The 26728-nt window shown below is 43.6% G+C and overlaps 2 protein-coding genes and 1 long non-coding RNA gene across 9 annotated transcripts in view; all 3 read left to right on the plus strand.

The window, feature by feature from the left end:
* LOC143360690 (serine/threonine-protein phosphatase 2B catalytic subunit 2) overlaps positions 1-26728 on the plus strand; it is a 206113-nt gene that overhangs the window by 49578 nt on the left and 129807 nt on the right. The gene's annotated exons all lie outside the window — the stretch shown is intronic.
* Positions 12906-19580, plus strand: LOC143360711 (uncharacterized). Its single transcript, XR_013083321.1, has 2 exons — positions 12906-14692; positions 18066-19580. It is a non-coding gene; the product is annotated as an uncharacterized LOC143360711 (long non-coding RNA).
* LOC143360741 (uncharacterized) lies at positions 21626-23497 on the plus strand. The gene is made up of 2 exons (XM_076799860.1): positions 21626-22429; positions 22704-23497. The coding sequence occupies exons 1-2, from the start codon at positions 21944-21946 to the stop codon at positions 22704-22706; spliced, it is 489 nt and encodes a 162-aa protein (XP_076655975.1). The 5' UTR covers positions 21626-21943; the 3' UTR covers positions 22707-23497.

A 26728-nucleotide genomic window follows, 5' to 3' on the forward strand; every position in this document is an offset into this window, starting at 1 on the left:
CCTCCTGAGCCTCATCTGATCACATCATGACCGCATTGCAAATTTTTGTGGCGAATAAAAATTGGCCCTCACTGACCCTCATCTGATCACATCATGACCGTACTGCAAATTTTGGTGGAAAATGAAAATTGACCCTTATCGACCCTCATCTGATCACATCATGACCGTACTGCAAATTTTGGTAGAAAGTAAAAATTAACCCTCCTGAGCCTCATCTGATCACATCATGACCGTACTGCAAATTTTTGTAGAGAATATAATTGACCCTCACTGACCTTTATCTGATCACATCATGACCGCACTGCAAATTTTTGTGGCGAATAAAAATTGGCCCTCACTGACCCTCATCTGATTACATCATGATCGTACTGCAAATTTTGGTGGAAAATGAAAATTGACCCTCCTGAGCCTCATCTGATCACATCATGACCGTACTGCAAATTTTGGTAGAAAGTAAAAATTGACCCTTCTGAGCCTCATCTGATCACATCATGACCGCATTGCAAATTTTTGTGGAGAATAAAAATTGGCCCTCACTGACCCTCATCTGATCACATCATGACCGTACTGCAAATTTTGGTAGAAAGTAAAAATTGACCCTCCTGAGCCTCATATGATCACATCATGACCGCATTGCAAATTTTTGTGGCGAATAAAAATTGGCCCTCACTGACCCTCATCCGATCACATCATGATCGTACTGCAAATTTTGGTAGAAAGTAAAAATTGACTCTCCTGAGCCTCATCTGATCACATCATGACCGTACTGCAAATTTTGGTAGAAAGTAAAAATTGACCCTTCTGAGCCTCATCTGATCACATCATGACCGTACTGCAAATTTTTGTAGAGAATATAATTGACCCTCACTGACCTTCATCTGATCACATCATGACCGCACTGCAAATTTTGGTAGAAAGTAAAAATTGACCCTCCTGAGCCTCATCTGATCACATCATGACCGCATTGCAAATTTTTGTGGAGAATAAAAATTGGCCCTCACTGACCCTCATCTGATCATATCATGACCGTACTGCAAATTTTGGTAGAAAGTAAAAATTGACCCTCCTGAGCCTCATCTGATCACATCATGACGGCATTGCAAATTTTTGTGGCGAATAAAAATTGGCCCTCACTGACCCTCATCTGATCACATCATGATCGTACTGCAAATTTTGGTAGAAAGTAAAAATTGACCCTCCTGAGCCTCATCTGATCACATCATGACCGTACTGCAAATTTTGGTAGAAAGTAAAAATTGACCCTCGCTGACCCTCATGATCTGCACATTTTCGTCATAAACGCACAAAACCCGTCGCGTGAAATGGATAATTTTAAAAATTTTGCACCGCGGAAATGGTTTCGTTGGAGAGCCTCATCCTCAGTGGTCGGAGCATTACATCGCGCGTTTATGGTCACGCGGAGGTGAACGGTGCGGCAGGGCCGTAGTTGCGAAACACTGGAATCAATACGGTGCATTCTCTCCCATTCATGACTTGTGCGCGCGGTGTAACACGCGCGTTCACTCATTCACGGTGACCGAATGCTGGCGGGTAAGGGCACCGTCTTCGATTTTCGACGGGTCGTTCGAGTACTCGACACCTTCCACCTCCAGCAAGCCTGTACCGATACTATAGCGCTCGCGGTACCTGCAAATGCCCGAGGATGCACAGTTCAATCGCGGGCCCGTGCATTTATGGAGAAAAATTGATGGACGATGAACAGTTTTCGTATGAAATAGAATTTTGAGAAGGTACCCGAAAAAGTCTGATCGTAAAGTCGCCAGTCGTAAATTCTGAAAACATGAAAGGCTCGAACGATCCGTCGATCACCCGTGATCGCGCGGGTGTCCAATTGAAAATTCCCGGATCAAGCTGCTTCCGGGTGGTGTATATCCGCTTGTCGCGCGGGCTGGTAAAACGCGGAGAGGGGGGAGTGGGTTGGGAGAGCGAAAGAGAGACGAAAGAGAGAGGAAACACGGCGGAGAGCATAGCGCAACACAGGCAACTATCGTGAGGTGGCCGGATCAATATTCCGTCCGGTCCATCCTCTGACCCATATCTCTCTTTCTCCCTTACTTACCTGTGCACCCCCGTCTGTGCACCCCTAACCCCCTGACCCCCTACCACCTCCTCAGGCTTTCTTCGTTTGATCCCCCCTAGCCCCTCCAGCGTCGCGCACCGTTGTCTTTGACCGTTCCACGAGCGCATCGTCGTCGTCGTCGTCGTCGTCGGATTTCTTCAATTAGCTTTCCAGCTCTGACGATGTTCTTGTCTTCGACGATCCCCGTGCAGGCGAAGGTGGTTTCCGCTGTAATGGAACCGCTCCTTGCCCTCGGCTTCGGATTTATTCAGATTGGAATTCATAATTGGCGGATTTATATTGCGCCCCGATCGAATTTCGCGACCCCGCGTTCCTCAGCTGCTCCCAGCCTGGCAATATTGATACACTGCGAAGCTTCTCTCGAATTGCAAGTTTCACAGCGTTGTTATCAATTCGTGGGTGCGCAAATACGTTCGGTGCCCTTTTTGTCTAACCTGACTGCGGCCTAGGCTGCTATTTATGCAAAATAAAAATTGCCTGTTTCGATTCTAAGACATAGGAACCTTCTAAGAATTATTTTTAATAACGCACTACTACTACTACTACTAATACTAATAAAAAATGCTGACAATTTTTATTTCCCTTAAAGATCCCACCTATTTCGAACTCGTACATCTCGGACACCTTGACTCAGTTTTCCCATAAAACCGCATACAGTGTCTACTCGATATATGTCCGGAACTCGGGCCCAGCCAGTGACATATATCGGGCAGGAGATACTTTGATCCACGCCGAACGTAGAAAAGGACAGTTAGAGGTCACGGTTCATAGCCCCTCACGGGGTGTACCCCGCGGTAGTGGGGACAGTTCTGGGACTTTTATCCGCTAGGCATTTGCGACATATATAGAGTAAACACTCCAATATTTAATTCACAGATACTATGGAGCCAGGAATTGACCCACGATCTCAACTATGAACTCGATGAGTATGAAACGAAGATAAAATAATTTCCTCGCCGAGGGTCTGCAGCGACCCACCCGTAGCGGGGCACGCCAGGAGGGAATCGCGAGGAATTTCGGGTTTTCTCGTGTTTCGCGCTTGTGTTTCTTGGCGATTCGACCCACTTCTCTCCACTTGCACTTGGTCCCCTCCCCGACCCCCTCCAGGCGGTTCCTTTCGCAGGGAGCCGTTGTCTTCGCTTTTGTCCGGTATTTCTTCCGCTGGTTCCTCGTTCCTCGGGCCGGGCCGGGCCGGGCCGGGCCGGGGCGTTCGCTTTTTCCCTCGCGACTCCGCCGACCGTTCGCTCATTCATTCACGTCCATCCAGTCACGAGCGACTCGTTACTTTTCATTCCCTGACCTACATAGACCGTCGTCTTTTATTCACGTATCCTTTCCTGCCCCATTCTTTCGACGTCCCTAAGCTCGATAAATATATAAATCGACTCGACTCCGCTCGGAAACCACCCCCGACAACCACCGCCACCGACACCGACGAATAAATGAATCCCCCCCACCCCCCGTGGATTTTATTCTTTGATTATTATCGCTGTCATTATACCCCCCGTGTCTATTGTGCGCGAGCTTCGCGAATAATCGCGAATCCGGAAATTCAGAAGATTGTTAAATTATTTTTTCCCTGGCCAAATTCATTTCAAGGGGGTGAAATCACTACTTGATAATTGTGATTTTTGTTGTACTGGCACTATCGTCCGGTGGAACGTTTATCAATTGTTCATGTAATTAGAGAAAAATAGTGGTAACAGCACCAGGGGAAATCCAGTTCCGCTCGTTATCGTTCCCCGGCGTGTTGATACGAACCATCGAGAGTTGGCTCCGTTGAAATGTGTATCGCGAGGAAGCAACGTCGTCGTCGGAGTCTACAGCCGAGTTAGGGCTGCGAAACACGCCTCTGTGTACCTCTGTTGACACGTAATTATCTCTGCGTAGCGGGTACACGTGTCTTTCCAACGGCGTTGTCGTCAGCTTGTTTGATTTTCGTGCGTTCGACGGTGTCGGAATTCTCACGTTCCGCCGATAATGTTTGTCCGGCTGGCTGAACTTTCGACTAATGAATTGCACAACTTCTACTGCGCTCGCATATCGGACACAGAGTTATGCTAATCCGCGGAAACCTTCGTACGAATTGCGAAGCCCGCGTTTACTAAGCAGTCGCTGCAAGTGCTACCTTTGGCAATTTTTTTTGGGAAAAATGGTGAAGTAAATGGAAAATCTGTTCCGAGTCGTTCATAGCTCCTCTCTTGAGCTGCATACGAGTATTTTTTTATTTTCCCATGCCGACAAAATGGCGGTGTAGCAGCACCCACAAGTAACGTAGATCTTCAAGGTCTAACGCATCGTGAAGTTGCTGCAAATGTTAGTTTTAGCAATTTTTCCTTAAAAAATTCATTTCTAGTCATTTCTAGTACCTATTTCGAGCTGCATACGAGTATTTTTTTATTTTGCCTTGTATACAAAATGGCGGTGTAACAGCTCCTACAAGTAACATTGATTTTTGAGGTCCAAAATAGTGTGGAGTCTACAAATGCTACAATTGGTAATTTTTTTTAGAAAAATGGTGAAGTAAATGGCAAATCTGTTCCGAGTCGTTCATACCACCTATCTTGAGCTGCATACGAGTATTTTTTTACTTTGCCTTGCATACAAAATGGCGGTGTAACAGCTCCTACAAGTAACAGTGATTTTTGAGGTTCGAAATAGTGTGGAGTCTACAAAGGCTACAATTGGCAATTTTTTTTAGAAAAATGGTGAAGTAAATGGCAAATCTGTTCCGAGTCGTTCATACCACGTATCTTGAGCTGCATACGAGTATTTTTTTTACTTTGCCTTGCATACAAAATGGCGGTGCAGCAACTCCTACAATAACATTGATTTTTGAGGTCCAAAATAGTGTGGAGTCTACAAATGCTACAATTGGCAATTTTTTTTAGAAAAATGGTGAAGTAAATGGAAAATCTGTTCCGAGTCGTTCATAGCTCCTCTCTTGAGCTGCATATGAGTATTTTTTTATTTTCCCTTTCCGACAAAATGGCGGTGTAGCAGCACCCACAAGTAACGTAGATTTTCAAGGTCTGACGCATCGCGAAGTTGCTACAAATGTTAGATTTAGCAATTTTTCCTTAAAAAATTGTGAAGTTAACAGAAAATCTGTTAGGCGTCATTCATAGTACCTATCTCGAGCCGCGCAGGAGAATTTTTTAGCGCAGCCTGTCCGACAAAATGGCGACTCAGGAGCCATTCGAAGTGGCATGGTCAGGTCGAACGTTCCTCAAAAATGAATTGTCCTGCCTCGCCTCAGCCTGGTTTCACGCTCTCGCTGATCAGTCCGAGAGTGATGAAAGCAAGAGTTTAAACAGTGGATCGTTCCTCGGGAACACTGGAATCGCGCGCTCAAGTTCGCAGTAAATGTATCCGACCCACTTACGAGGAAACAAACAAAAAAAAAAAAAAAAAGAAGAAGAGAGGAGTATCATGAACACACAGCGTCGCTTACGTTTATCATTGGCGCGCGCACGTTAATGACAAGCTCACACACAGGCGGGTGAACAGTGTGCGACCGAGTTGCGTCAATCCGGCGGATAATAAAAAGAAACGAGAAAGACAGAGAGCAATCTTCGATCCTGGCGTTTCTTTCAGCGGTCGCCGCGCCGTTCGATCGTTGATAAATAACAAAAGAGGTGACCGAATCGCGACCCGGTTGCGGGTCAGCGATGATTCCCAATAATTACGAGTATCGCCGGCATGATCGTCCTGCTTTCAGCCCAGGCCCGATGTTATTTCATTTTCGTTTGTATTAACCGGGAATATTTCACGAGAATTTGGAACGGACGCGTTCCGGGTCGCCTAGGGCGAACTTCCGGTTGATGGACGTATCGAAACCTCTCCGTTCTGCTCGAGACTCCTCCGGATAAATTAATGATCGTGTCCAAGGGGTGAAAGGGGGCGGGGGTTGGGCTCGGTTTTTCGCGGAAAGCCGGTCGGAATCGAAATTCGATGTGGAATTGGCCGGCGGCCAGCGGACCGCGCGGATGCATTGTTACCGCGTCCACGGTATGTAAGATCGTGCAGTAAATCGACTCGAGTGGATTGTCGGACGTTTGACAGACAGCCCGACAGGTGGCCAGACGGTCGCCGAAAGGTGTCATGAATTTCGAGAGAAGAATCTCTGCCAGAGGAACCTCGACTTTCTCGCTGTTGTTGTCTCGCTGTCTCGGCTCCCCCCCCCCCGATCCCTCGGAAGAGTTCACGAACACCCACGCTATTTACGCAGGTGTGCCAATATCCGTCACGGGACCGCCACGGCCAGATTCTACGTGCAATGCACCGTCGAATCGGTACTATCGAACTTTTTCGTACGGGCCGCCGTTCCCGAGAAAATCCTGCTCGAAAATCACCCGACTCGCGAAACACGAACAGTCCGTATTCGAGCATGATTTTTTCGGAAAGCCGGCCTCGAGCGGAAAAATGTTATCCTACATTTTCGACTCGGGTTTCCGTGCGGGACCGACGCAGCGTTCAAACGTTCGGGTCAGTGTCGCCGGGAATGGATTATTATTTAATTTCGGCGACCGAGCCGCGCTTTGTTCTCGGGAGAATCGAACGCGCGCGTACATTCAACCTTAATTTTCTCGAAAACGAAGGCTCGAATAAAAAAATATTGTGGCACGGTTTTGATCCGGTTTCTCGCGTTGAATCGATACAGCGTTCAAACATTCGGGGCATTGTCGCCGGGGACGAATTATTATTTAATTTCGGCGACAGAGCCGCGCTTCGTTTTCGAGGAAATCGATCGCGCGTGCATTCAACTTTGATTTTCTCGCGAACGGAACCTCGCATCGAAAAATGCTGTTGCGCATTTCTGATTCAGTTTTTCACGCAGAATCGTCTGGATATTATAATATTCGGGCCGCTGTCCTCGCGAACGAATTATAATTATTTAACTTCGGTCTCGAGCTCGGAAACGTTGATGCGGTGTGTTGTCCAGATGATGGAGCACTGTTTGCAGTTCTCGTAATGAAAACTTCCGAATGACAGCGGCAAATGTACACCCGATGGTCGAATTAAGGGGAGGGAACCGAACCTGACCAGGGCAAGCTCCGAATGCCCCGACACAATAATGATCGTCACGCTATGAAAGAACGAACGGCCGCTAGAGGAAGCTAAATAGTAACATTTCTGTCCAGTAGGGGAGCTAGGAACGTTTTCCAAAGTTCAGTATCGAGCAACACACTGTATTGGTAAAACAGAGGAAGAGAGAATGTACGGACGTACAACAACGTGGATGGCGCTGTCGTAGCTTCGTTCGAATAGCCGTGCCGCGGCACACTCACACACCGCCTGATCAGCGTGTACGTGTGCCGACGGCGATCGCAAGGGTCAGGGATGCCTGGAAATATTTCCCAATAATGCAGTCACGGGACTTGTCAATGGTGAAAAGAGCTAGATGAAAGTTCTATCTAGGGTGGAAAGGTCCTCAGAAGTCGTACTTTTGCATCATTGAGAAACGGTTAGCAATATTCGGCAGCACGTCGTTTCTCAGGGAGGCTATGGGAACTGACATGGCGGCACACTCACACACCGCCTGGTCGGCGTGTACGTGTGCCGACGGCGATCGCAAGGGTCCGGGATGCCTGGAAATATATCCCAATAATGCAGCGACGGGACTTTTCCATAGTGAAAAGAGCTAGATAAAGGTTCAATCTAGGGTGAAAAGGTCCTCAGAAGTCCTACTTTTGCGTCATCGAGAAATGATTAGCTATATTCGGCAGCATGTTGTCCGCCAGAGAGGCCCGTAGGAGCATGAGCGGCGCGACAACGTGGATGGCGCTGTCGTAGCTTCGTTCGAATAGCCGTGCCGTGGCACACTCACACACCGCCTGATCAGCGTGTACGTGTGACGACGGCGATCGCAAGGGTCAGGGATGCCTGGAAATATTTCCCAATAATGCAGTCACGGGACTTGTCAATGGTGAAAAGAGCTAGATGAAAGTTCTATCTAGGGTGGAAAGGTCCTCAGAAGTCGTACTTTTGCATCATCGAGAAATGGTTAGCAATATTCGGCAGCACGTCGTTTCTCAGGGAGGCTATGGGAACTGACATGGCGGCACACTCACACACCGCCTGGTCGGCGTGTACGTGTGCCGACGGCGATCGCAAGGGTCCGGGATGCCTGGAAATATATCCCAATAATGCAGCGACGGGACTTTTCCATAGTGAAAAGAGCTAGATAAAGGTTCAATCTAGGGTGAAAAGGTCCTCAGAAGTCCTACTTTTGCGTCATCGAGAAATGATTAGCTATATTCGGCAGCATGTTGTCCGCCAGAGAGGCCTGTAGGAGCATGAGCGGCGCGACAACGTGGATGGCGCTGTCGTAGCTTCGTTCGAATAGCCGTGCCGTGGCACACTCACACACCGCCTGATCAGCGTGTACGTGTGACGACGGCGATCGCAAGGGTCAGGGATGCCTGGAAATATTTCCCAATAATGCAGTCACGGGACTTGTCAATGGTGAAAAGAGCTAGATGAAAGTTCTATCTAGGGTGGAAAGGTCCTCAGAAGTCGTACTTTTGCATCATCGAGAAATGGTTAGCAATATTCGGCAGCACGTCGTTTCTCAGGGAGGCTATGGGAACTGACATGGCGGCGCACTCACACACCGCCTGGTCGGCGTGTACGTGTGCCTACGAGGGCTGGAAGGGTCTGGAATTCCGCAACCCATTTCTCTATAATACAGGGATGTGAATTTTCAGTAATGATTCGCACTAGATAAAAGGATCAACCTAACATGCTGAATCCCTCGAAAATCCGTAAAAATTATTGTTTGCGAAATGTAACAAATGGTTTGACAAACTATATTTAAATAAATGATTCTTTTCTAGTTTTTATCTCTAGATACAAGTGAACGCATTCTAAATATTTTCAGTAAAAATTTGCTTTCTATAACTCCGTGCCGTGACATTGACACTGGAGGGTGTCATAAATTAGCCCTCCCACGACACTGTCCCGCCGAAGACGAAAGAACTTTCCTGTAACCTCGGTGCAAAACACAGTCATTCTCTAAAGTCTGAAACATCACCGCTTCGCACGAATGTACGATTGCCTAGTAAATATGATCCAAATTATATCATGTTTGGTGTCAATTTTATCAGGAAAATGACGCGAATGTGTTGAGAGAAGTTTCATGAAAAAATAATGGAAAACAAAAAAGATTATGTCATTCCATCGGGATTGTCTTACCGATATACCTGACCTTGCACAATGTTACACCCTTCGGCGGTCTAGCTTCTGGGTCTTTCGACAGGTACACGCTTGAGGGTGTCAGAAACTAGCCCTCCCAATATAACCCCAGATAAAAGAGCTAAGGGGCACAGAATGCCTGTGGGATTAGGACAAGTTTCACCGATACGTAATGTTACGATAAAAATTACAATCTCATTAAAGACAGTCCAAATGATGCTTCATGTTTTTAATCTATTTATTAATACATGCTTTTATTTTTTTATGCTTTTATGTTTTTAATCAGAACAATATTGTTAATACGAATGACTTCTAGAGCTTATCTAGAGCATTTGGACCGTCTTTAATGAGATTGTAATTTTAACTTTCAAATTTTAATACAAATTTTTTTATCTTTCATTCGTTATTCGAAATTTTTATTTCGATAACTATTTTGCCCAACTCTGCGTATTGATAATATCATTAAAATATACTTACGAAGTTACATACGCCTAGAAGGTATGACAAGAAGGTAAAGTATGACAATTTTTTGAGGAGTGCGGTAACTTCGTGAGGATATTTTAATGATATTATCGATACGTATGCAACTTCATTCGAAACAAATTCGTCGGAATTCCAGAAATATTTAATTTAATTTAATTTAATTTAATTTAATTTAATTTAATTTAATTTAATACAAAATTTAATGCAAATAAAGATTATGCACATGTTTGCTAAATATACCTACTGTAATTATAAAAAAAACCAAGTATATTAAAAGTTACGTTATAAGTTATGAATGAAGTACCGTTATTACCATTATGTATTTCATAAAAACGCAGAAACTCTCGGACCCCGCGTACCGTCAGGCCGGCCAGACAATGCATACAGAAATCCATATAAAATGCGGAACATTGCAAGCGTAGTCGGCCTGGCCGTTCGGTGTGCCGGTCGTTGGGTGTAACATGGGTCAGGTACATCGGTGAGACAATACTAATGCAATGTCATCATTTTTTTTGTTTTTCCTTATTTTTTCCTGAAACCTCTCTCAACACATTCGTGGAATGTTTCTGATAAAAATGATACCAAACATGGTATAATTTGTATCATATTTACTACGCATTCGTACATTTGTTCGGAGCGACGATGTTGCAGATTTCAGAGAATGACTGTGTTTCGCACCGAGGCTGCATGCCAGCTCTTTCGTCTTTGGCTGGACACTATCGGAGAAGGGCCAATTTATGACGCGCCCAAGTGTCTACCCTTCGAAGGGGCTAGAAGCTAGACCGCCGAAGAGTGTAACATTATGCGGGGTCAGGTATATCGGTGAAACAATACTAATGCAATGTCCCAATTCTTTTGTTTTTCATAATATATTCATGAAACTTCTCTCAACACATTCGTGTAATTTTCCTGATAAAATTGACACCAAACATGATATAATTTGGATCATATTTACTAGGCAATCGTACATTCGTGCGAAGCGGCAATGTTTCAGACTTTAGAGAATGACTGTGTTTTGCACTGAGGTTACAGGAAAGTTCTTTCGTCTTCGGCGAGACAGTGTCGTGGGAGGGCTAATTTATGACACCCTCCAGTGTCAATGTTATGGAGCGGGCCATCGACGCAAGATACTAATTCGCAACAGGTTGCTTTCAAACCATTAGAGATATTGAAATCAAATTTTTACAGAAAATATTTAGAATATATTCATTTTTATCTGGAGATAAAAACTAGAAAAAATCAATTGATAAATATAGTTTGCCCAACTATTTGTTACATTTCGCGAACAATAATTTTTAGGGATTTTTGAGGGATTCAGCATGTCAGGTTGATCTTTTTATCTAGTGCCATTACTGAAAATTCACATCCTTGTATTATCCAACCTTCCAAGATGCTAATTGGCTAAAGCGCTTTTCACTATGAAAAAGTCCCGTCTCTGCATTATTGGGAAATGGTTAGTGGCATCCTAGACCCTTGCGATCGCCGTCGGCACACGTACACGCCGACCAGGCGGTGTGTGAGTGTGCCGCCATGTCAGTTCCCATAGCCTCCCTGAGAAACGACGTGCTGCCGAATATTGCTAACCATTTCTCGATGATGCAAAAGTACGACTTCTGAGGACCTTTCCACCCTAGATAGAACTTTCATCTAGCTCTTTTCACCATTGACAAGTCCCGTGACTGCATTATTGGGAAATATTTCCAGGCATCCCTGACCCTTGCGATCGCCGACGGCACACGTACACGCTGATCAGGCGGTGTGTGAGTGTGCCACGGCACGGCTATTCGAACGAAGCTACGACAGCGCCATCCACGTTGACGCGCCGCTCATGCTCCTACAGGCCTCTCTGGCGGACAACATGCTGCCGAATATAGCTAATCATTTCTCGATGACGCAAAAGTAGGACTTCTGAGGACCTTTTCACCCTAGATTGAACCTTTATCTAGCTCTTTTCACTATGGAAAAGTCCCGTCGCTGCATTATTGGGAAATATTTCCAGGCATCCCGGACCCTTGCGATCGCCGTCGGCACACGTACACGCCGACCAGGCGGTGTGTGAATGTGCCGCCATGTCAGTTCCCATAGCTTCCCTGAGAAACGACGTGCTGCCGAATATTGCTAACCGTTTCTCAATGATGCAAAAGTACGACTTCTGAGGACCTTTCCACCCTAGATAGAACTTTCATCTAGCTCTTTTCACCATTGACAAGTCCCGTGACTGCATTATTGGGAAATATTTCCAGGCATCCCTGACCCTTGCGATCGCCGACGGCACACGTACACGCTGATCAGGCGGTGTGTGAGTGTGCCACGGCACGGCTATTCGAACAAAGCTACGACAGCGCCATCCATGTTGACGCGCCGCTCATGCTCCTACAGGCCTCTCTGGCGGACAACATGCTGCCGAATATAGCTAATCATTTCTCGATGACGCAAAAGTAGGACTTCTGAGGACCTTTCCACCCTAGATTGAACCTTTATCTAGCTCTTTTCACTATGGAAAAGTCCCGTCTCTGCATTATTGGGAAATATTTCCAGGCATCCCGGACCCTTGCGATCGCCGTCGCACACGTACACGCCATCCACGCTTTCGCGCCGCGCATGCTCCTATAGGCCTCTGTTTTACCGATACAGTGACTACTGACGATGAGACAGATCGGGAACATAGTACAGCGCTCGTAGCGAAAAATGTCGGAACTATATTTTGATGAAATACTCAATGATCTAATTTTTCTGGGTGCCCGCTTTCATTTGTTTGATACGTAAGCATACAACATGATCGGCGTGGCATTGAGTTCCTATATGTTCCCGCTAGGGTGGAAAGGTCCAACGAACTCCATACGAGCTCTGAATCTCTCGATATTTACGATAATGTCACTCGATTAAGCAGTATGCTGCTGAATATTGCAAATTACGGCTAAAAAACGCAAAAGTACGACTTCTGAGGACCTTTTCACCCTAGATTGAACTTTTATCTAGCGATTTTGACTACAGAACAGTACTATTTTTGCATTGTTAACAAATGAGAGCGGGCCTCCCGTACCCTTGCAAAACTCGGGTACGTGTGCGGAACTAGGGAGGGGATGCACTCACACAATCTTGAGCCGTGCCCACCGCCTTAACGAAGATCGACCACGGCGGACGTGACAATCGCGCGTTGATCGCGTCATAATCGAATTCACCTGGATTACAATTTCCAGGCCGATGCAACGGGGACGGGCCAGGCAGGTCGGGGATGGCCTCCCATAATTTACTTTCGACGGTTGCGAACGCGTTGTTATATTTGGTGAATTTCAATGACTCCGGCGTCGCGCTGGAGTCGACAGCAAAGTGTTTCCCGGCGCTTGATTGCGCCCCAGCCCCTCTGAACAAACGCGTTAAATTTCGAAAATATTGATTGTTCATCGAGTGGGGGTCTCGGTTCGGGATCGGGAGTGGTTTCCGGTGTGCCTGCCGCGATTTCGTCACGCTGCACCCGAATTTTCGCTGCAGTCCGACTGCAGTCGCCCGCAGACCACCACCGTTCCGAGCAACCCGACCAAACAATTTTATTTATCCCGCAAACAACCGGAAAAATCGGTTCGTAGAAAATGTTGCGCTGCAGTTTAGGGGCGTCTTTTTACATCCCCGGAGGTCACCGTTCCAGATCGTAAACGGTTTTCCCAGGAAAAATTCAGAAACGCGCCGCTCGCTTGCCATTTCCTCTCACTGCGTACAGGGACAAAATTATTTATTTCTCTCTCGAACAACAAAGATAGTGGATCTGGGAAAAATGTTTTGCTGTAGTTTAGGGACATCTTCTTGGATCCCAGGAGGTGCCGGTTCCAGATCTTGAACGGTTTTCCCAGGAAAAATTCAGAAACGCCCCGCTCGCTTTCCTTCTCCTCTCACTGCGCAGAGAGACAAAATTATTTATTCCTCCCTCGAACAACAAGAATAGTGGATCTGGAAAAAATGTTTTGCTATAGTTTAAGAACGTCTTCTTACATCCCAGGAGGTCTCGGTTGCAGATCGCGAACGGTTTTCCCAGGAAAAATTCAGAAACGCCCCGCTCGCTTTCCTTCTCCTCTCACTGCGCAGAGGGACAAAATTAGTTATTTCTCCCTCGAACAACAAGAAAAGTGGATCTGGAAAAAATGTTTTGCTATAGTTTAAGAACGTCTTCTTACATCCCAGGAGGTCTCGGTTGCAGATCGCGAACGGTTTTCCCAGGAAAAATTCAGAAACGTCCCGCTCGCTTTCCTTCTCCTCTCACTGCGCAGAGAGACAAAATTATTTATTCCTCCCTCGAACAACAAGAAAAGTGGATCTGGAAAAAATATTTTGCTATAGTTTAAGAACGTCTTCTTACATCCCAGGAGGTCTCGGTTGCAGATCGCGAACGGTTTTCCCAGGAAAAATTCAGAAACGTCCCGCTCGCTGTCAATCTCGTCTTACCGCGTGTGTCGATAAATTATTTATTTCTCCCTCGAACAACAAGGAAAGTGGATTTGGAAAAAATGTTTTGCTGTAGTTTAGGGACGTCTTTTTGCATCCCAGGAGGTTTCGGTTCCCCATCGCGAACGGTATCTGCAAGAAAAATTTTCATGAGCCCCATTTTCGTTCCCTCTCCCTTAACGTGCCTATTGGTCCGCTGGATCGATACCTGACGCCATCTGGAGAGATCGACGCGTCGATCGTTACGGCGAGACGTCCGAGCATGAGTCGTACATCAATCATCGTGATGTAAACACGTCAGTCGGGGGGAATATACCGCCACGAAGCAACATTCTCGATGGAGGAATGGCAAACGACCATTTCGCGATGCGTTCGCGCGTGGCGTTCTGAGCCGGTGTCATTGGCGAAACGTATTTTGGGAACGCTGGTTGAACTCGCGGCGATACACGAAGAAGCAAAGGGCCCTTCAGCTAGGTGAGAATTCTACTTCGGTTTCATCTTATATTTTATTCCGCATGCAAAAATCGATCCTCCCGAATCAATTTCCGCCACTTGCCTGCATCGAAATTCTGCAGATCCCTCTCTCGTTCCTGTACCTTCGTATTTTCCCTCGATTTTCTTTCGATTCTATTTCCCAATTCTCGGGCCAGTTTCGCACGTATTCGCTCTGCCGTCTATTTTATGTATTATTGTTGGCTTTCCGATTCGGTTTTCGCCTCGCAGCGAAATTTTTCATTCACTCAGCCCGTTTTCGCGCTATTAATCCGCAACGTTCTCGCAATGTTCCCTGAAATTTTCGCTTACAACTCCCGTTTCCACGGTATTAGTATCGTGTTCGTTAATTACCCGGTTCTCCGGCGAGTTTGTCATTGTCCCGTGCCCAATAACAACGCGTGAACCGTCGACGACGACGCTCAAAACAAACTTTCCTGTCCTCGAACGCCGGCACACAATTTCGGGAAACTCGATCGTTTCCGACGCGAAATTCCTTACGAACGATCGTCCATCAACTCGCCTAATATGCGCCGTCAACCTAAATTTTACAACATAACGTATTTCAAGTCAGTCGAAAATAAAAGGGCTCCAAGAACACTTTATACACCGAAAAGGTAGATTTGACAATTTTTCTTGGGAAAACCATGAGCGAAATAGAAAATCTGTTAGGACTCGTTCGCTGTACCTACTCTGAGCTTCGCAAAAGTATTTTTTTATTTTGCCTTGCCGACAAAATGGCGGTGTAGGAGCTCTTACAGGTAATATCGAATTCTGAGGTTTATAGGTGCTTGACAAGAAATTGTTACAAGTGCTGTTTTTGGCAATTTTTTTTGGCAAAATGGTGGAAGAAGTGGAAAATCTGTTAGGAGTCGTTCGTAGTATCTATCTTGAGCTTTATAACAATATTTTTTTATTACGTATCGGCGACAAAATGGCGGAACTAGAGCAACACAAAATGGGATCCATCATTCAGTTCTATAATTCCTCGAGATATCACATATTCGACTTTTAGGAATTGTTTCTGGAAAAACGGGGGGCTAAATGAAAAATTTATTCCGTGTCGTTCATAGCATCTATCTTGAGCTTTGTAACAGTATTTTTTCATTTCGTCTAGGCGACAAAATGGCGGTACTAGAGTAATTCCAAATGGCATCCATCATTCAGTTCTATAATTCCCCGAGGTATCAAATATTCGACTTTCGGAAATTTTTTCCGGAAAACCCGTGGACTGAATGAAAAATCTATTCAGTGTCGTTCATAGCATCTATCTTGAGCTTTGTAACAGTATATTTTTTATTTCGTCTAGGCGGCAAAATGGCGGTGCTAGAGAAATTCCAAATGGCATCCATCATTTAGCTCTATAATTCACCGAGATATCAAATATTCGACTTTTAGGAATTTTTCCCGGAAAAGCCGTGGGCTAAATGAAAAATCTATTCAGTGTCGTTCATAGCATCTATCTTGAGCTTTGTAACAGTATATTTTTTATTTCGTCTAGGCGACAAAATGGCGGTGCTAGAGAAATTCCAAATGGCATCCATCATTCAGCTCTATAATTCCCCCGAGATATCAAATATTCGATTTTCGGGAATTTTTTCCGGAAAAGCCGCGGGCTAAATGAAAAATCTATTCAGTGTCATTCGTAGTACCTATCGTGAGGTACACAGAAACATTTTCTCCCGCTCTCTCGAATTCTAGCACAGCTTGTACAGCTGAAAAGAATCGGCAGTGGAAACGCTGGTGCGTATCGCGAAAGCGCGGAACGTTTTCGCGTAGAACAGTTACACGGCTAGAGCTGGTCGCGCGGTAGATTCTATTCATGTGCAGGTGTTGCGAAATCGTTCCAGTTGGGAAACCGATCCGGGAGGACCGCGTTTCTCGCGATTCGGGCGCGATTAAAAACTTTTCTGTCCATGCAACACGACGCGTCGACTTGTTTTTGTCAGTCGGACTATTAATACGCGGCTTTTGGCAGCCTAGGCGAGCAAGAACAGTCACGTTACACTCTCTTTCTCTCTCTCTCTCTCTCTTCGACCAAGAATTTGCCAAAGCTAATGTCTTCTCTTCTCTCGGCGGGATCTGCTCCGCAGACAAAATCGTTTCGGATCGTTCGACCGTGTAGACACCGCGTTTCGAAAACACGCTCCAGCCGAACGGTCGCGCGGAATGTAAACACGACAGGTTAATGAGATTACGCAGCGGATTATACTAACCGGTCGCGTGTTGTTCCCAGGAATCTGTCGCGCCGCAGATTGAAATCGAACGTTATCGAATTTCCTTTTTCTTCCCCCTAATCCCATCGTCTCGCGATCCTACAAATGTCCCTTCGTCCGCGACGAGGTACACAACATTCTCGGTTAAACGCTGAAAATGTAGCCGAAGGCGCAGCCTAGATTTTCGCGCGGATCGTTCCGCGCGGAAATTACGCTTCGCTTCGAGACATTAATCGTTTTCCATTGGGGAAGCTGTTGGCACACTGTTGATTCACATATGTGGCGAATGGCGACGCAAAGTTTCGCGAGCGTTGGAATTTGAACAAGTTGCAGCGCAGGGAACATGTCACAACCTCAACCATTGAAAACATTTTTAAATAATTTTTTTTTAACGGTTTTATCGCCCACTCGGTCGACGATAACCAGTAGACTGGGATTTTGTATTAAAAATGGGGTGGTTTCAATGATTCGACCTTTGAAATAATTATTTGAATAATTTTTATAATTGTTTTGGGTCATTCATATTAAAAATGAAATGGTTAAATGGAAAACTAAGAATAATTCAATGATTCGACCATTGAAATAATTATTTGAATAATTTTTATAATTGTTTTTGGTCCTTCACGTTAAAAATGGATTGGTTAAATGGAAAACTGTAAGAAAAATCCAATGATTCGACCATTGAAATAATTATTGAAATAATTTTTCTAATTATTTTTGGTCCTTCATATTGAAAATGGATTGGTTAAATGTAAAACTGTAAGAAGAATCCAATGATTCGTCCATTGAAATAATTATTTGAATAATTTTTAAAATTGTTTTTGGTCCTTCATATTAAAAATGGATTGGTTAAATGGAAAACTGTAAGAAGAATCCAATGACGACTCTCGACAATTGAAATAATTATTTAAATAATTTTAAAAATGGTGTCTGTTCGTTCACATTAAAAATGGGTTAGTCAAAATGCGAAACTGTAAGAAGTATTCGACGAAGTTACATTATTTTCGACCTGTTAGAATGATCAGAAAGCAGACTACATTTTTTCGTTGAACTTTCTATTGCTCATAATTCGCCTAACTACTTCGGGGAAACGATTAACAAAGAAAGGAACAGATGAAGAACAATGACTCTGCTCGCAGACAGGACTGCCGAGATCGACGCTAGCCAGATGATCCAGGGACGGTATTCGATCGCGTGGCCGAGAGGAGGGACTGGATCGAGGCGAGGATCACTGCCGACAACCAAGGATCCGATCGATCGTTCCCGATCCCGCAGAAGCGGTCGTCGAGGAGGATCGTCGACGACGAGGATCGATCCGAGATAGCGAAACCCCGCGATATCCTGCGAAATCGATCAATTCTGGAAGATTCGCGATGGCCGGGGCCGGTTTCCTTCGATCTTCCGATCGATTCGCGTCCGAGGGCCGATTTCCATCGACGGCTGGATCTGCGGAGCCTCGCGGGACCGATTCGCACCGTTTCGGGCTTGTCTGCGATCTTTTGCAGCGATTTATCAGAGGAATTTTCGCGATCTATCGAAAGCATATATTCTCGCGATTTATGAAAACTAAACGTTTGATCGAGGGATTAAGGGACTCGCGGAGTAGCAAGGGCGTTTTATCCGCCGGGGAAGATCATGTGTTCAGTATAGCGATCGTGGGGCTGCGGATCGACGCAGATCGTTTCGCGTTCCTCGACCGGAAGTCTGGTAGCGCTACAGATTTTTTTCCGGTCGCGACTCGCGGAGCCGTTTTCACGGGGAAGGTGGCCAGAATTGTATGTTAGAATATTGTTGCACGAGTGTTCATAGTGAGTCGATTTTTTTTTAGTTTTGTAAGTTTTTCCTGGGCGTCGCGCTTGTATCTCCTGGTCCGTTTGTTAACCGCGAATTCGTTTAGGTTTTAGATCGTTGCCATGGGAATCTCGGTGGCTACCCTGTTTCGTCGAGGCCCACTCTTTCTCGTTTGGCGGCAGCGGCGAATGATTCGCAAATGATTCGCGAATCGAACTACGGGAGAAGCGAGCAACGGTAGAGATCGTGTTTTACCTCGAGACTTTTCGCGTTTTAACGAGATCAACACCTCAAGCTTTTTATCGTACGATCCCCTACTTGTTTTATCGATTAAGAACCCGTTTTATCGAACTGTCATTCGACACCGTTGATCGCTTCTCCCCCTTGTAAATATTCGACCCCTTGCACTATCTTATTCTGCAAATGGCGGGCAGAAAAACTTTTGTTCACGAGCGAATGATTGATTTTCTTTTTTTTTTTTTTTGTTGAATTATTGAGTCCTGTGGGAAACACGGTCGGGGAAATTTTGACCGTGCGGGATAGCTGAATAATTTAATAACAATTTCGGAGAAAACGGTATGATAGCGCGAGGGGGTCGCCAAATTCTTTTTCGGCGTCGCGAAATCGTCGAATTAATAATATTGATATATCTTAGATAAATGAGGAAATACAGTTAATTATTCTAGTAAAAAGACCCGTGGATAATTGGTAGCACAATGATTGTATCATAGTATAAATTGGGTCGGCAATTCTACGAATATACACACACTGTTTATTGTAATTTCTTCTGTACCTGAAACGTATGATTTATGTATTATATATTGCGCGCAGCGGGGATCCGATTAAATTCTCGTTTCGAAGAACCATGTGTATGCATAGAACACAATTACCCGTTGTCTGATCAGTGGCGACCTATTCCCCTTGGACGCCTGAAAATCCAACCTCTCCTCGGATTTCTCAATTATTTATGCCTAGGAGAGTGTACCATCGTGTTAATTATCAAATGCTAGCCGCGCGAGGCGCTTTCTATTGCGTTTCAACTATTCAGCTCGCTGGAATCTCGAATAGCGTTGTGCACATTAGGTAAATGTTAGCTTCGGCACCCAAGTTCCTGTTATCCTTTCGAAAGCCTCCGGGGTTCATCGTCCAAAAAACGAATCCGAAACACTGTTCCAGTTTCAGCGGTTTCGAACTCGAGAAAATAATGGTGCAAAATTAGCGAAAAATAATTTCTATTTCTTCTTGGAAAATTTTCAATTTAGAATTCCGAAGGGAGCTCATAGAGTTTCGGTTACTCCAGTTATCTTGTTGTCCGAAAATTGCAATTTTTTGGGGGGGGGGGGAACCCATAAGTAATCAATTATTACGAAAATTGTAAAAGAATACGTGTTTCCTCTTCAAGGATCGGTACTGAACTAAAGGAAAATCAAATTCTTTGCAAATAATTGATTACTTATACCCCTAATATTAATATTGCCCCGAGACGTCTCATTTTAGTGATAAGCCGAAGCAGCTGCGAATAGAGAACGCGGCAAAAGCAGCCGAAATTTGCGTTCGAAAATACGCTGAATCCCCGCGGTTTCCTAAAATTGGACGATCCTTTAATATTTCGCGGATTTAGAGTACACCGTGTTTGAACCGCAGTTTCTATGATTAGCCGAGAAATGCTCTTTCCGTTCCATGATTGGAATCGCGGGATCTATTAGCGGAACGGCCGGCCGCGGAAAATGTCGATCCCGATCGCGTTCTCGCAGAATGTTCGCCGATTGAGGGTCGATTCGCGAATTCGACGGGTCGATTAAAAATGCAGCCCTTCGCCGGTCCTGGTGGGGAACCCTTCCGTGCAAATTTACGTTGGTGAACACAGTTTTCGGACGCACAGGGTTCGAGTACGCGTTCGAACGTTTTCCCAGACGATTCTCGATCATCGAAGGTTCTATTAAGGGACCGACGAAACAGATCGCTCGAGAATCAGTCACCCTAAATCCCGACCATGCCAACCACATCGATTCCAGACGCCACGGTGAGCTCGTATCTCGAGGTTAATCGAACCTGGTCGCAGAGTAAATGAGAAAATTGTGCTGTCGGCTGAACTGTGCTGATCAGCTTTCGAGAATATCTCTTACCAGGTGGATATGCTTCCCTAAACACCGAGGCATAAGGTAACGAAAACTGCAACAATTGTATTGTGCTATATTTTTATTAACGAAATTTTAACAGCTCAAACGTCGTCGATGTTTTTCTGAAAATTGGAAATTTAGTGTTCCCATTTCCCCAGCTGTTACGAAGTGGAAAAATTTTTTACGGGAAAAATAGCGATAGTCTGTGAAAGTAGAGGCTTCGGGCTTTGAAATAAGCCGAAGTTCATGTCCATACGATTTTTTAAAACAATATTACAACAGCTCATACATTATCGGCAATTTTATAAAAATTGAACATTTAGTGTCCTCATTTCGGCACTTGTTACAAAGTGTACAATTTTTTTATGGATAAATTAGTGATAGTCTGTGAAAGTAGAGGTTTCAAGCTTTAAAATGAACCTGAAAGTGTATCGCCATACGATTTTTTCTCACGAAATTAGAACAGCTCAAACGTCATCAAACATTTTCTAAAAATTGAGAATTTGTTGTCCCCATTTCCCCAGCTGGTACAAAGTGGTACAATTTTTTACGGGAAAATTAGCGATAGTCTGTGAAAGTAGAGGCTTCGGGCTTTGAAATAAGCCCAAGTTCATGTCCATACGATTTTTTTAAACGAAATTACAAGAGCTCAAACATCATCGACAATTTTATAAAAATTGAAAATTTAGTGTTCTCATTTCGGCACTTGTTACAAAGTGTAAAAATTCCTTATTGGAAAATTAGTGATGGTCTGTGAAAGTAGAGGCTTCAAGCTTTAAAATGAGCCTAAGTTTATCATCATACGATTTTTTCTCATAAAATTGCAACTATTCAAACATCATCAAACATGTTTCGCAAACAGGAAATTTAGTTTCCGAATATTTTTCGGAAGGTGTACGGTACCCGTCAAAGCGAAGCGTTCCAATATTTTCAATTCACGATTATTGGGATTAATTATAACAATTAAGACATAATAATGACCAAAAATATTAGGTAGACACATTCTCGTCATTTGTATAGTCACTTTTAGGCTCCGTAAGCCTAAAGACCCCACAAATTGTGAACGGCCAATCAGAAATCGGCTCTCGCGACTGCCAACCTGGAAAATGGAAACTCTGAGAGTCTCGGCAGCGCCGTGGTGCCCCAGGTGTGTCCGTATCGCAATCAGGACTGTTCTCGCGGTTAGTCGAAGAAGCTGTTGCCGAGGTAAAATGTCGGAAAAGTGTCTGATCGAGATGGTGCAGGACTCGAGCGCGGCGAAGAAGTTTTGCAAAACTTTGGACAACCAGCCCGCGGACGACAATAAACGCAACGATAACCTGTACATGGCTGTTCGACAATGTTTGCACAAGGTGCACAGGTTGTCTCAAAGTTCCTTGTCGCCATTGAAGAGTCCCAGACCGGTTGCAGGCAAGGAAAAAGGCTCGGGAGTCTCGCAAGAGTCCTCGATCGGGAAATTCTACGCGATCATGGCGTTCTTCGATCGGAACAATCAGAAGATCAAGAAGTCGGGATCTAGGAGCAACAGAACGATCCTGTCTAGGATGGCCAGCGCTGTGGTATCGAACGATCATGGCTCCAGTTCGGACAAAGTACAGTGATTCGATCAATTCTTCAACGATCAGAAGTTCACGTTGTTTAATCTTTCATCAAAATTGTTATTCTTTCTGCTCGAAAATTTCGGGGGATTAAAGTTTGCCAGAAAATAGTAGAAAATTTTTTGTCATTGTCTTTTTCCGTCAACGTACGAATTTAAAAATTCTACTTTCGTCGTTTTCGTGTTGGGAATACTTATAATTAGCTTCTGAGGGTTCTGCGAATTATGCCAACGGAAGAATTGTACTGATTTTCTGTGTTTTCTCGCAGTAATCGTTGTTGGGACGACCAGGATGTCGAAATCGAGACAAGGACGACGGAGAACGGACTTTTCGAAAGGGCCGTTGGAAAGCGTGGTGCTTTATTTATTTGTTTATTTGTTTACACCGTCGAATAACATGTAGGAAAATAAAACGTTAGGCTGAGAGGGAACAGAGAAATTGTCGGAGAGAGTGACGAGTTTCGCGCGATCCTGAGTTCGCAATCGAGTCGCGAGCACGTTCGCCGGCGATCAGGATGAAAAACGGTCGCGAGAGGAACGGCGCGACCATAATGCGAGCTAATATCTCCTGGGCGTTGCGGGGATAATAGGTCGGCGGGAATATAAAATGATCGTCGCTTGCGTTGCACTCGCGTGCTTATTTACACGGCGCATCTGCGCTGCATTTATCAGCTGTTCGCGATGCATTCGTCCGGCGTAATTGTCGCCATGCTGTTCGCTCGCTTTCCTTCTTTCTCTCTCTCTCTCTCTCTCTCTCTCTCTCTCTCTCTCTGTCTTTCTCTCTCCCTGGCGTTAATAAACCCTGCTCGAGCAATTCTAATAGATCGTGCATCGATGCCGCGAGTTCCCGGGAAAGAACTCGTGTTAATCCGACGGAAACAACGTGTTGCTTCCCCCCCCCCGTTGTTCTCGTCCCCTCGATTCCCCCGAAAACTATACTACTCGAGAATTTTATACACGAGATTTATATTGTACATTTTATACGAGGTTCTTTGTTTCATTTATTCGGAGTTTTATCGAGTTGTACACTTGTTAACTGAATAAAATATTAATTGCTTGTCGAGACGATGATTTAATCCTTTCGGGATGTGTGGACACGGATAAATTGTTCTCAAGTTATATTTTTAGTTACAAATATTTTGTTTCTATAATAATTCATATAAGTTGAAGATAAAATACTGGTAGAAAAATTATTCTGACCTTATAATATTTTTAGTTATAAATACTTTTCTTTCTATAATCATTCAAATAATTTGAGGACAATATACTTACTGAAGGAGAAATTGTTCTCACCTTAGAATATTTTTCTTTCTATAATAATTCATATAAGTTGAAGATAAGATACTGGTAGAAAAATTATTCTGACCTTATAATATTTTTAGTTATAAATACTTTTCTTTCTATAATAATTCAATTAATTTGAGGACAATATACTAAAGGAGAAATTGTTCTCGCCTTAGAATATTTTTCTTTCTATAATAATTCATATAAGTTGAGGATAAAATACTGGAAGAAAAATTATTCTGACCTTATAATATTTTTAGTTATAAATACTTTTCTTTCTATAATAATTCAAATAATTTGAGGACAAAATACTTACTGAAGGAGAAATTGTTCTCACCTTACAATATTTTTCTTTCTATAATAATTCATATAAGTTGAGGATAAAATACTGGTAGAAAAATTATTCTGACCTTATAATATTTTTAGTTATAAATACTTTTCTTTCTATAATAATTCAAATAATTTGAGGACAATATACTGAAGGAGAAATTGTTCTCACCTTAGAATATTTTTCTTTCTATAATAATTCATATAAGTTGAGGATAAAATACTGGTAGAAAAATTATTCTGACCTTATAATATTTTTAGTTATAAATATTTTTCTTTCTGTAATAATTCAAATAATTTAAGGACAATATACTGAAGAGTAAATTGTTCCCATGTTACAATATTTTTCTTTCTATAATAATTCGAATAAGTTGAGGACAATATGCTGAAGGAAAAATTGTTCTGACCCTAGAATATTTTTAGTTATAAATATTTTTCCTTCTACAATTATTCAAATAAGTTGAGGACAATACACTGAAGGAAAAATTGTTCTGACCTTATAATATTTTTCTTACTGTAATAATTCAAATAAGTTGAGGAGAATATACTGAAGGATAAATTGTTCCCAAGTTATAATATTTTTAGGTATTAATGTTTTTCTTTCCTTAATAATTCAAATAAGTTGAAGACAATATACTGAAGGATAAATTGTTCCCAAGTTATAATATTTTTAGGTATAAATGCTTTTCATTCCACAATAATTTAAATAAGTTGAGGACAATATACTGAAGGAAGAATTGTTCCTGCGATATAATATGTTTATTTATAAACATTTTTCTGTATATAATAATCTGTTTAGATTAAGTCGAGGACGGTTTTAAATTCTGTTTTTAGCGGCTGTTAAATTGCAACAGTTTACTAATTATATTCCTGAAGCTGTATCCACACGGAAACCTATGATACACAGCTAGGAATTTCCCAACAAGTTTTACAATCTAACAATTAGGGATTAGTATTCAAAAGCATATTTTCGAGCTTCTTTCTTACAAAATAGAGTGATTGAAAATCCTATCAATATACTTTCGGTAAAGTGTTAAGGCTGCTACCAAAAGAATCGTTTCCAACGGGCAGAAATTTTGTAAACACAGAGGAACTATATGTCTCCTTTCTCCAACGTGTATGGTGACTTTCCACTAGCATCTGCCAACCATTTCCAAAACAAACCGATCGTTGCCGTGTGTCTGTTGTCATTGCGAACGAGCCTTGATAGTCGACCGACACGTTCGAAACGAAACGCAACGTAATCGTCGCCGTTTGAATCGCGTCGCCATCTTTTCCGTTCCATTTGCGTTACAGTATCGCGAGCGAATCAGTATACCTCGAATTCTTATTCGACAACGCGAGTGGTTGAGTTCCAAGGACAGTGTCGGTTCAAGAACTAATTTTTCCGCATCGAAAGCGACGAGCCTAACACGTCCACCGTCGAATTAGAATCCCAGAAAATTCTAGAAGTTGGCCCCCCTCTCTTCATTTTCAGAATTACGTAATTTCAACAGTTGTGCTGAATTGTGCTAAGTTTGTGCTACATTGTGCTCGGATATTATAATCTTAATATCCCATTTGGAAAGTTTCCAAATTTTAATGATTTCTTGGAATTTTCAAACGTGAACTGTAAGTAAACAAATGATTTTAAGGATTTCTTGGAATTTTCAAACGTGAACTGTAAGTAAACAAATGATTTTAATGATTTCTTGGAATTTTGAACTGTAAGTAAACAAATGATTAGTTGCAATTTAGAGCAATGGAGAGATCAAAAGAATTCAGAAACACCAATATATTATTTTCAACTCGCTAAAAACATTAACGCTAAACCCACCAAGCACAAAACCTATTATAAAAGTGACACGTCTTATAGAAGGGAGAAGATTGAATTTCCTTAAACTTTGTACGATTTTCATTATAATACGTATGTGCTTAAATGCAGAAATCAATTCAGTAATTTCCTATGAATAGAAAACCGGTCATTTTGACCGTGGTAGGTTTAGAGTTAATAAAAAAGAAACAAAAAGATTGCTGTATCTTGTTCTCGTGTCTTGCAATCAACGAAGAAAACTTTTATTTTCCATCCGTGCGCATTCCACTGAGATTTGTTAAATTAATTTAAATTTGATTTACCATTAAATACAGTGTGTGACGCAGAACCTGGTAAAGGGGAACAGAATCAAATCAGGACGGGCCGATTTTCATTTCCTGTTTGAGGTATTTTCCATAAAACTATTCCCACGGAGTCTCACAATTCATAGGGTTAAGGAAAACCCGAAAAAATCTGAAAAAATTTTTCCACTATAGCCGAGGACTACTCTACGACACAATGAGCGACAGCAGCCTCTCGGACTCGTCCGAGCGGTCGTTTCTGTTAGAGGACATGAGCACCCCGGCGCGAACCGGCCTGGCCCGTGAAGAGTCTGAGCATAACAGTTCGTTGATGGATCTGGTCTGCAAGCTGAGGTCCTTGGAGATGTCTGGGACCCCTTGCACGCCGACCTGCACGCCAGCCGAGGTGTCGATATCCGAGAACCAGTCGTACCAAGACCCGAAAGAGTCCTCTGTCGCCAAGGACGCCGAGGGGGCGAACGCCAACGAGATCGAGAAGCTGAAGAGCATGCTGGAGCAGCGTTTGCACACGGACCTGTCCTGGAATCCTGCGAGGAGGTCCTTGGGCGACAAGACCGTCGACGCGATC

Source organism: Halictus rubicundus, chromosome 13 (assembly GCF_050948215.1).
Source record: "Halictus rubicundus isolate RS-2024b chromosome 13, iyHalRubi1_principal, whole genome shotgun sequence".
Taxonomy (NCBI): domain Eukaryota; kingdom Metazoa; phylum Arthropoda; class Insecta; order Hymenoptera; family Halictidae; genus Halictus; species Halictus rubicundus.

What these genes read in the sequence shown, in the direction of transcription:
- LOC143360741 (XM_076799860.1), top strand. Translation starts at nt 21,944, where the DNA reads ATGGAAACTCTGAGAGTCTCGGCAGCGCCGTGGTGCCCCAGGTGTGTC.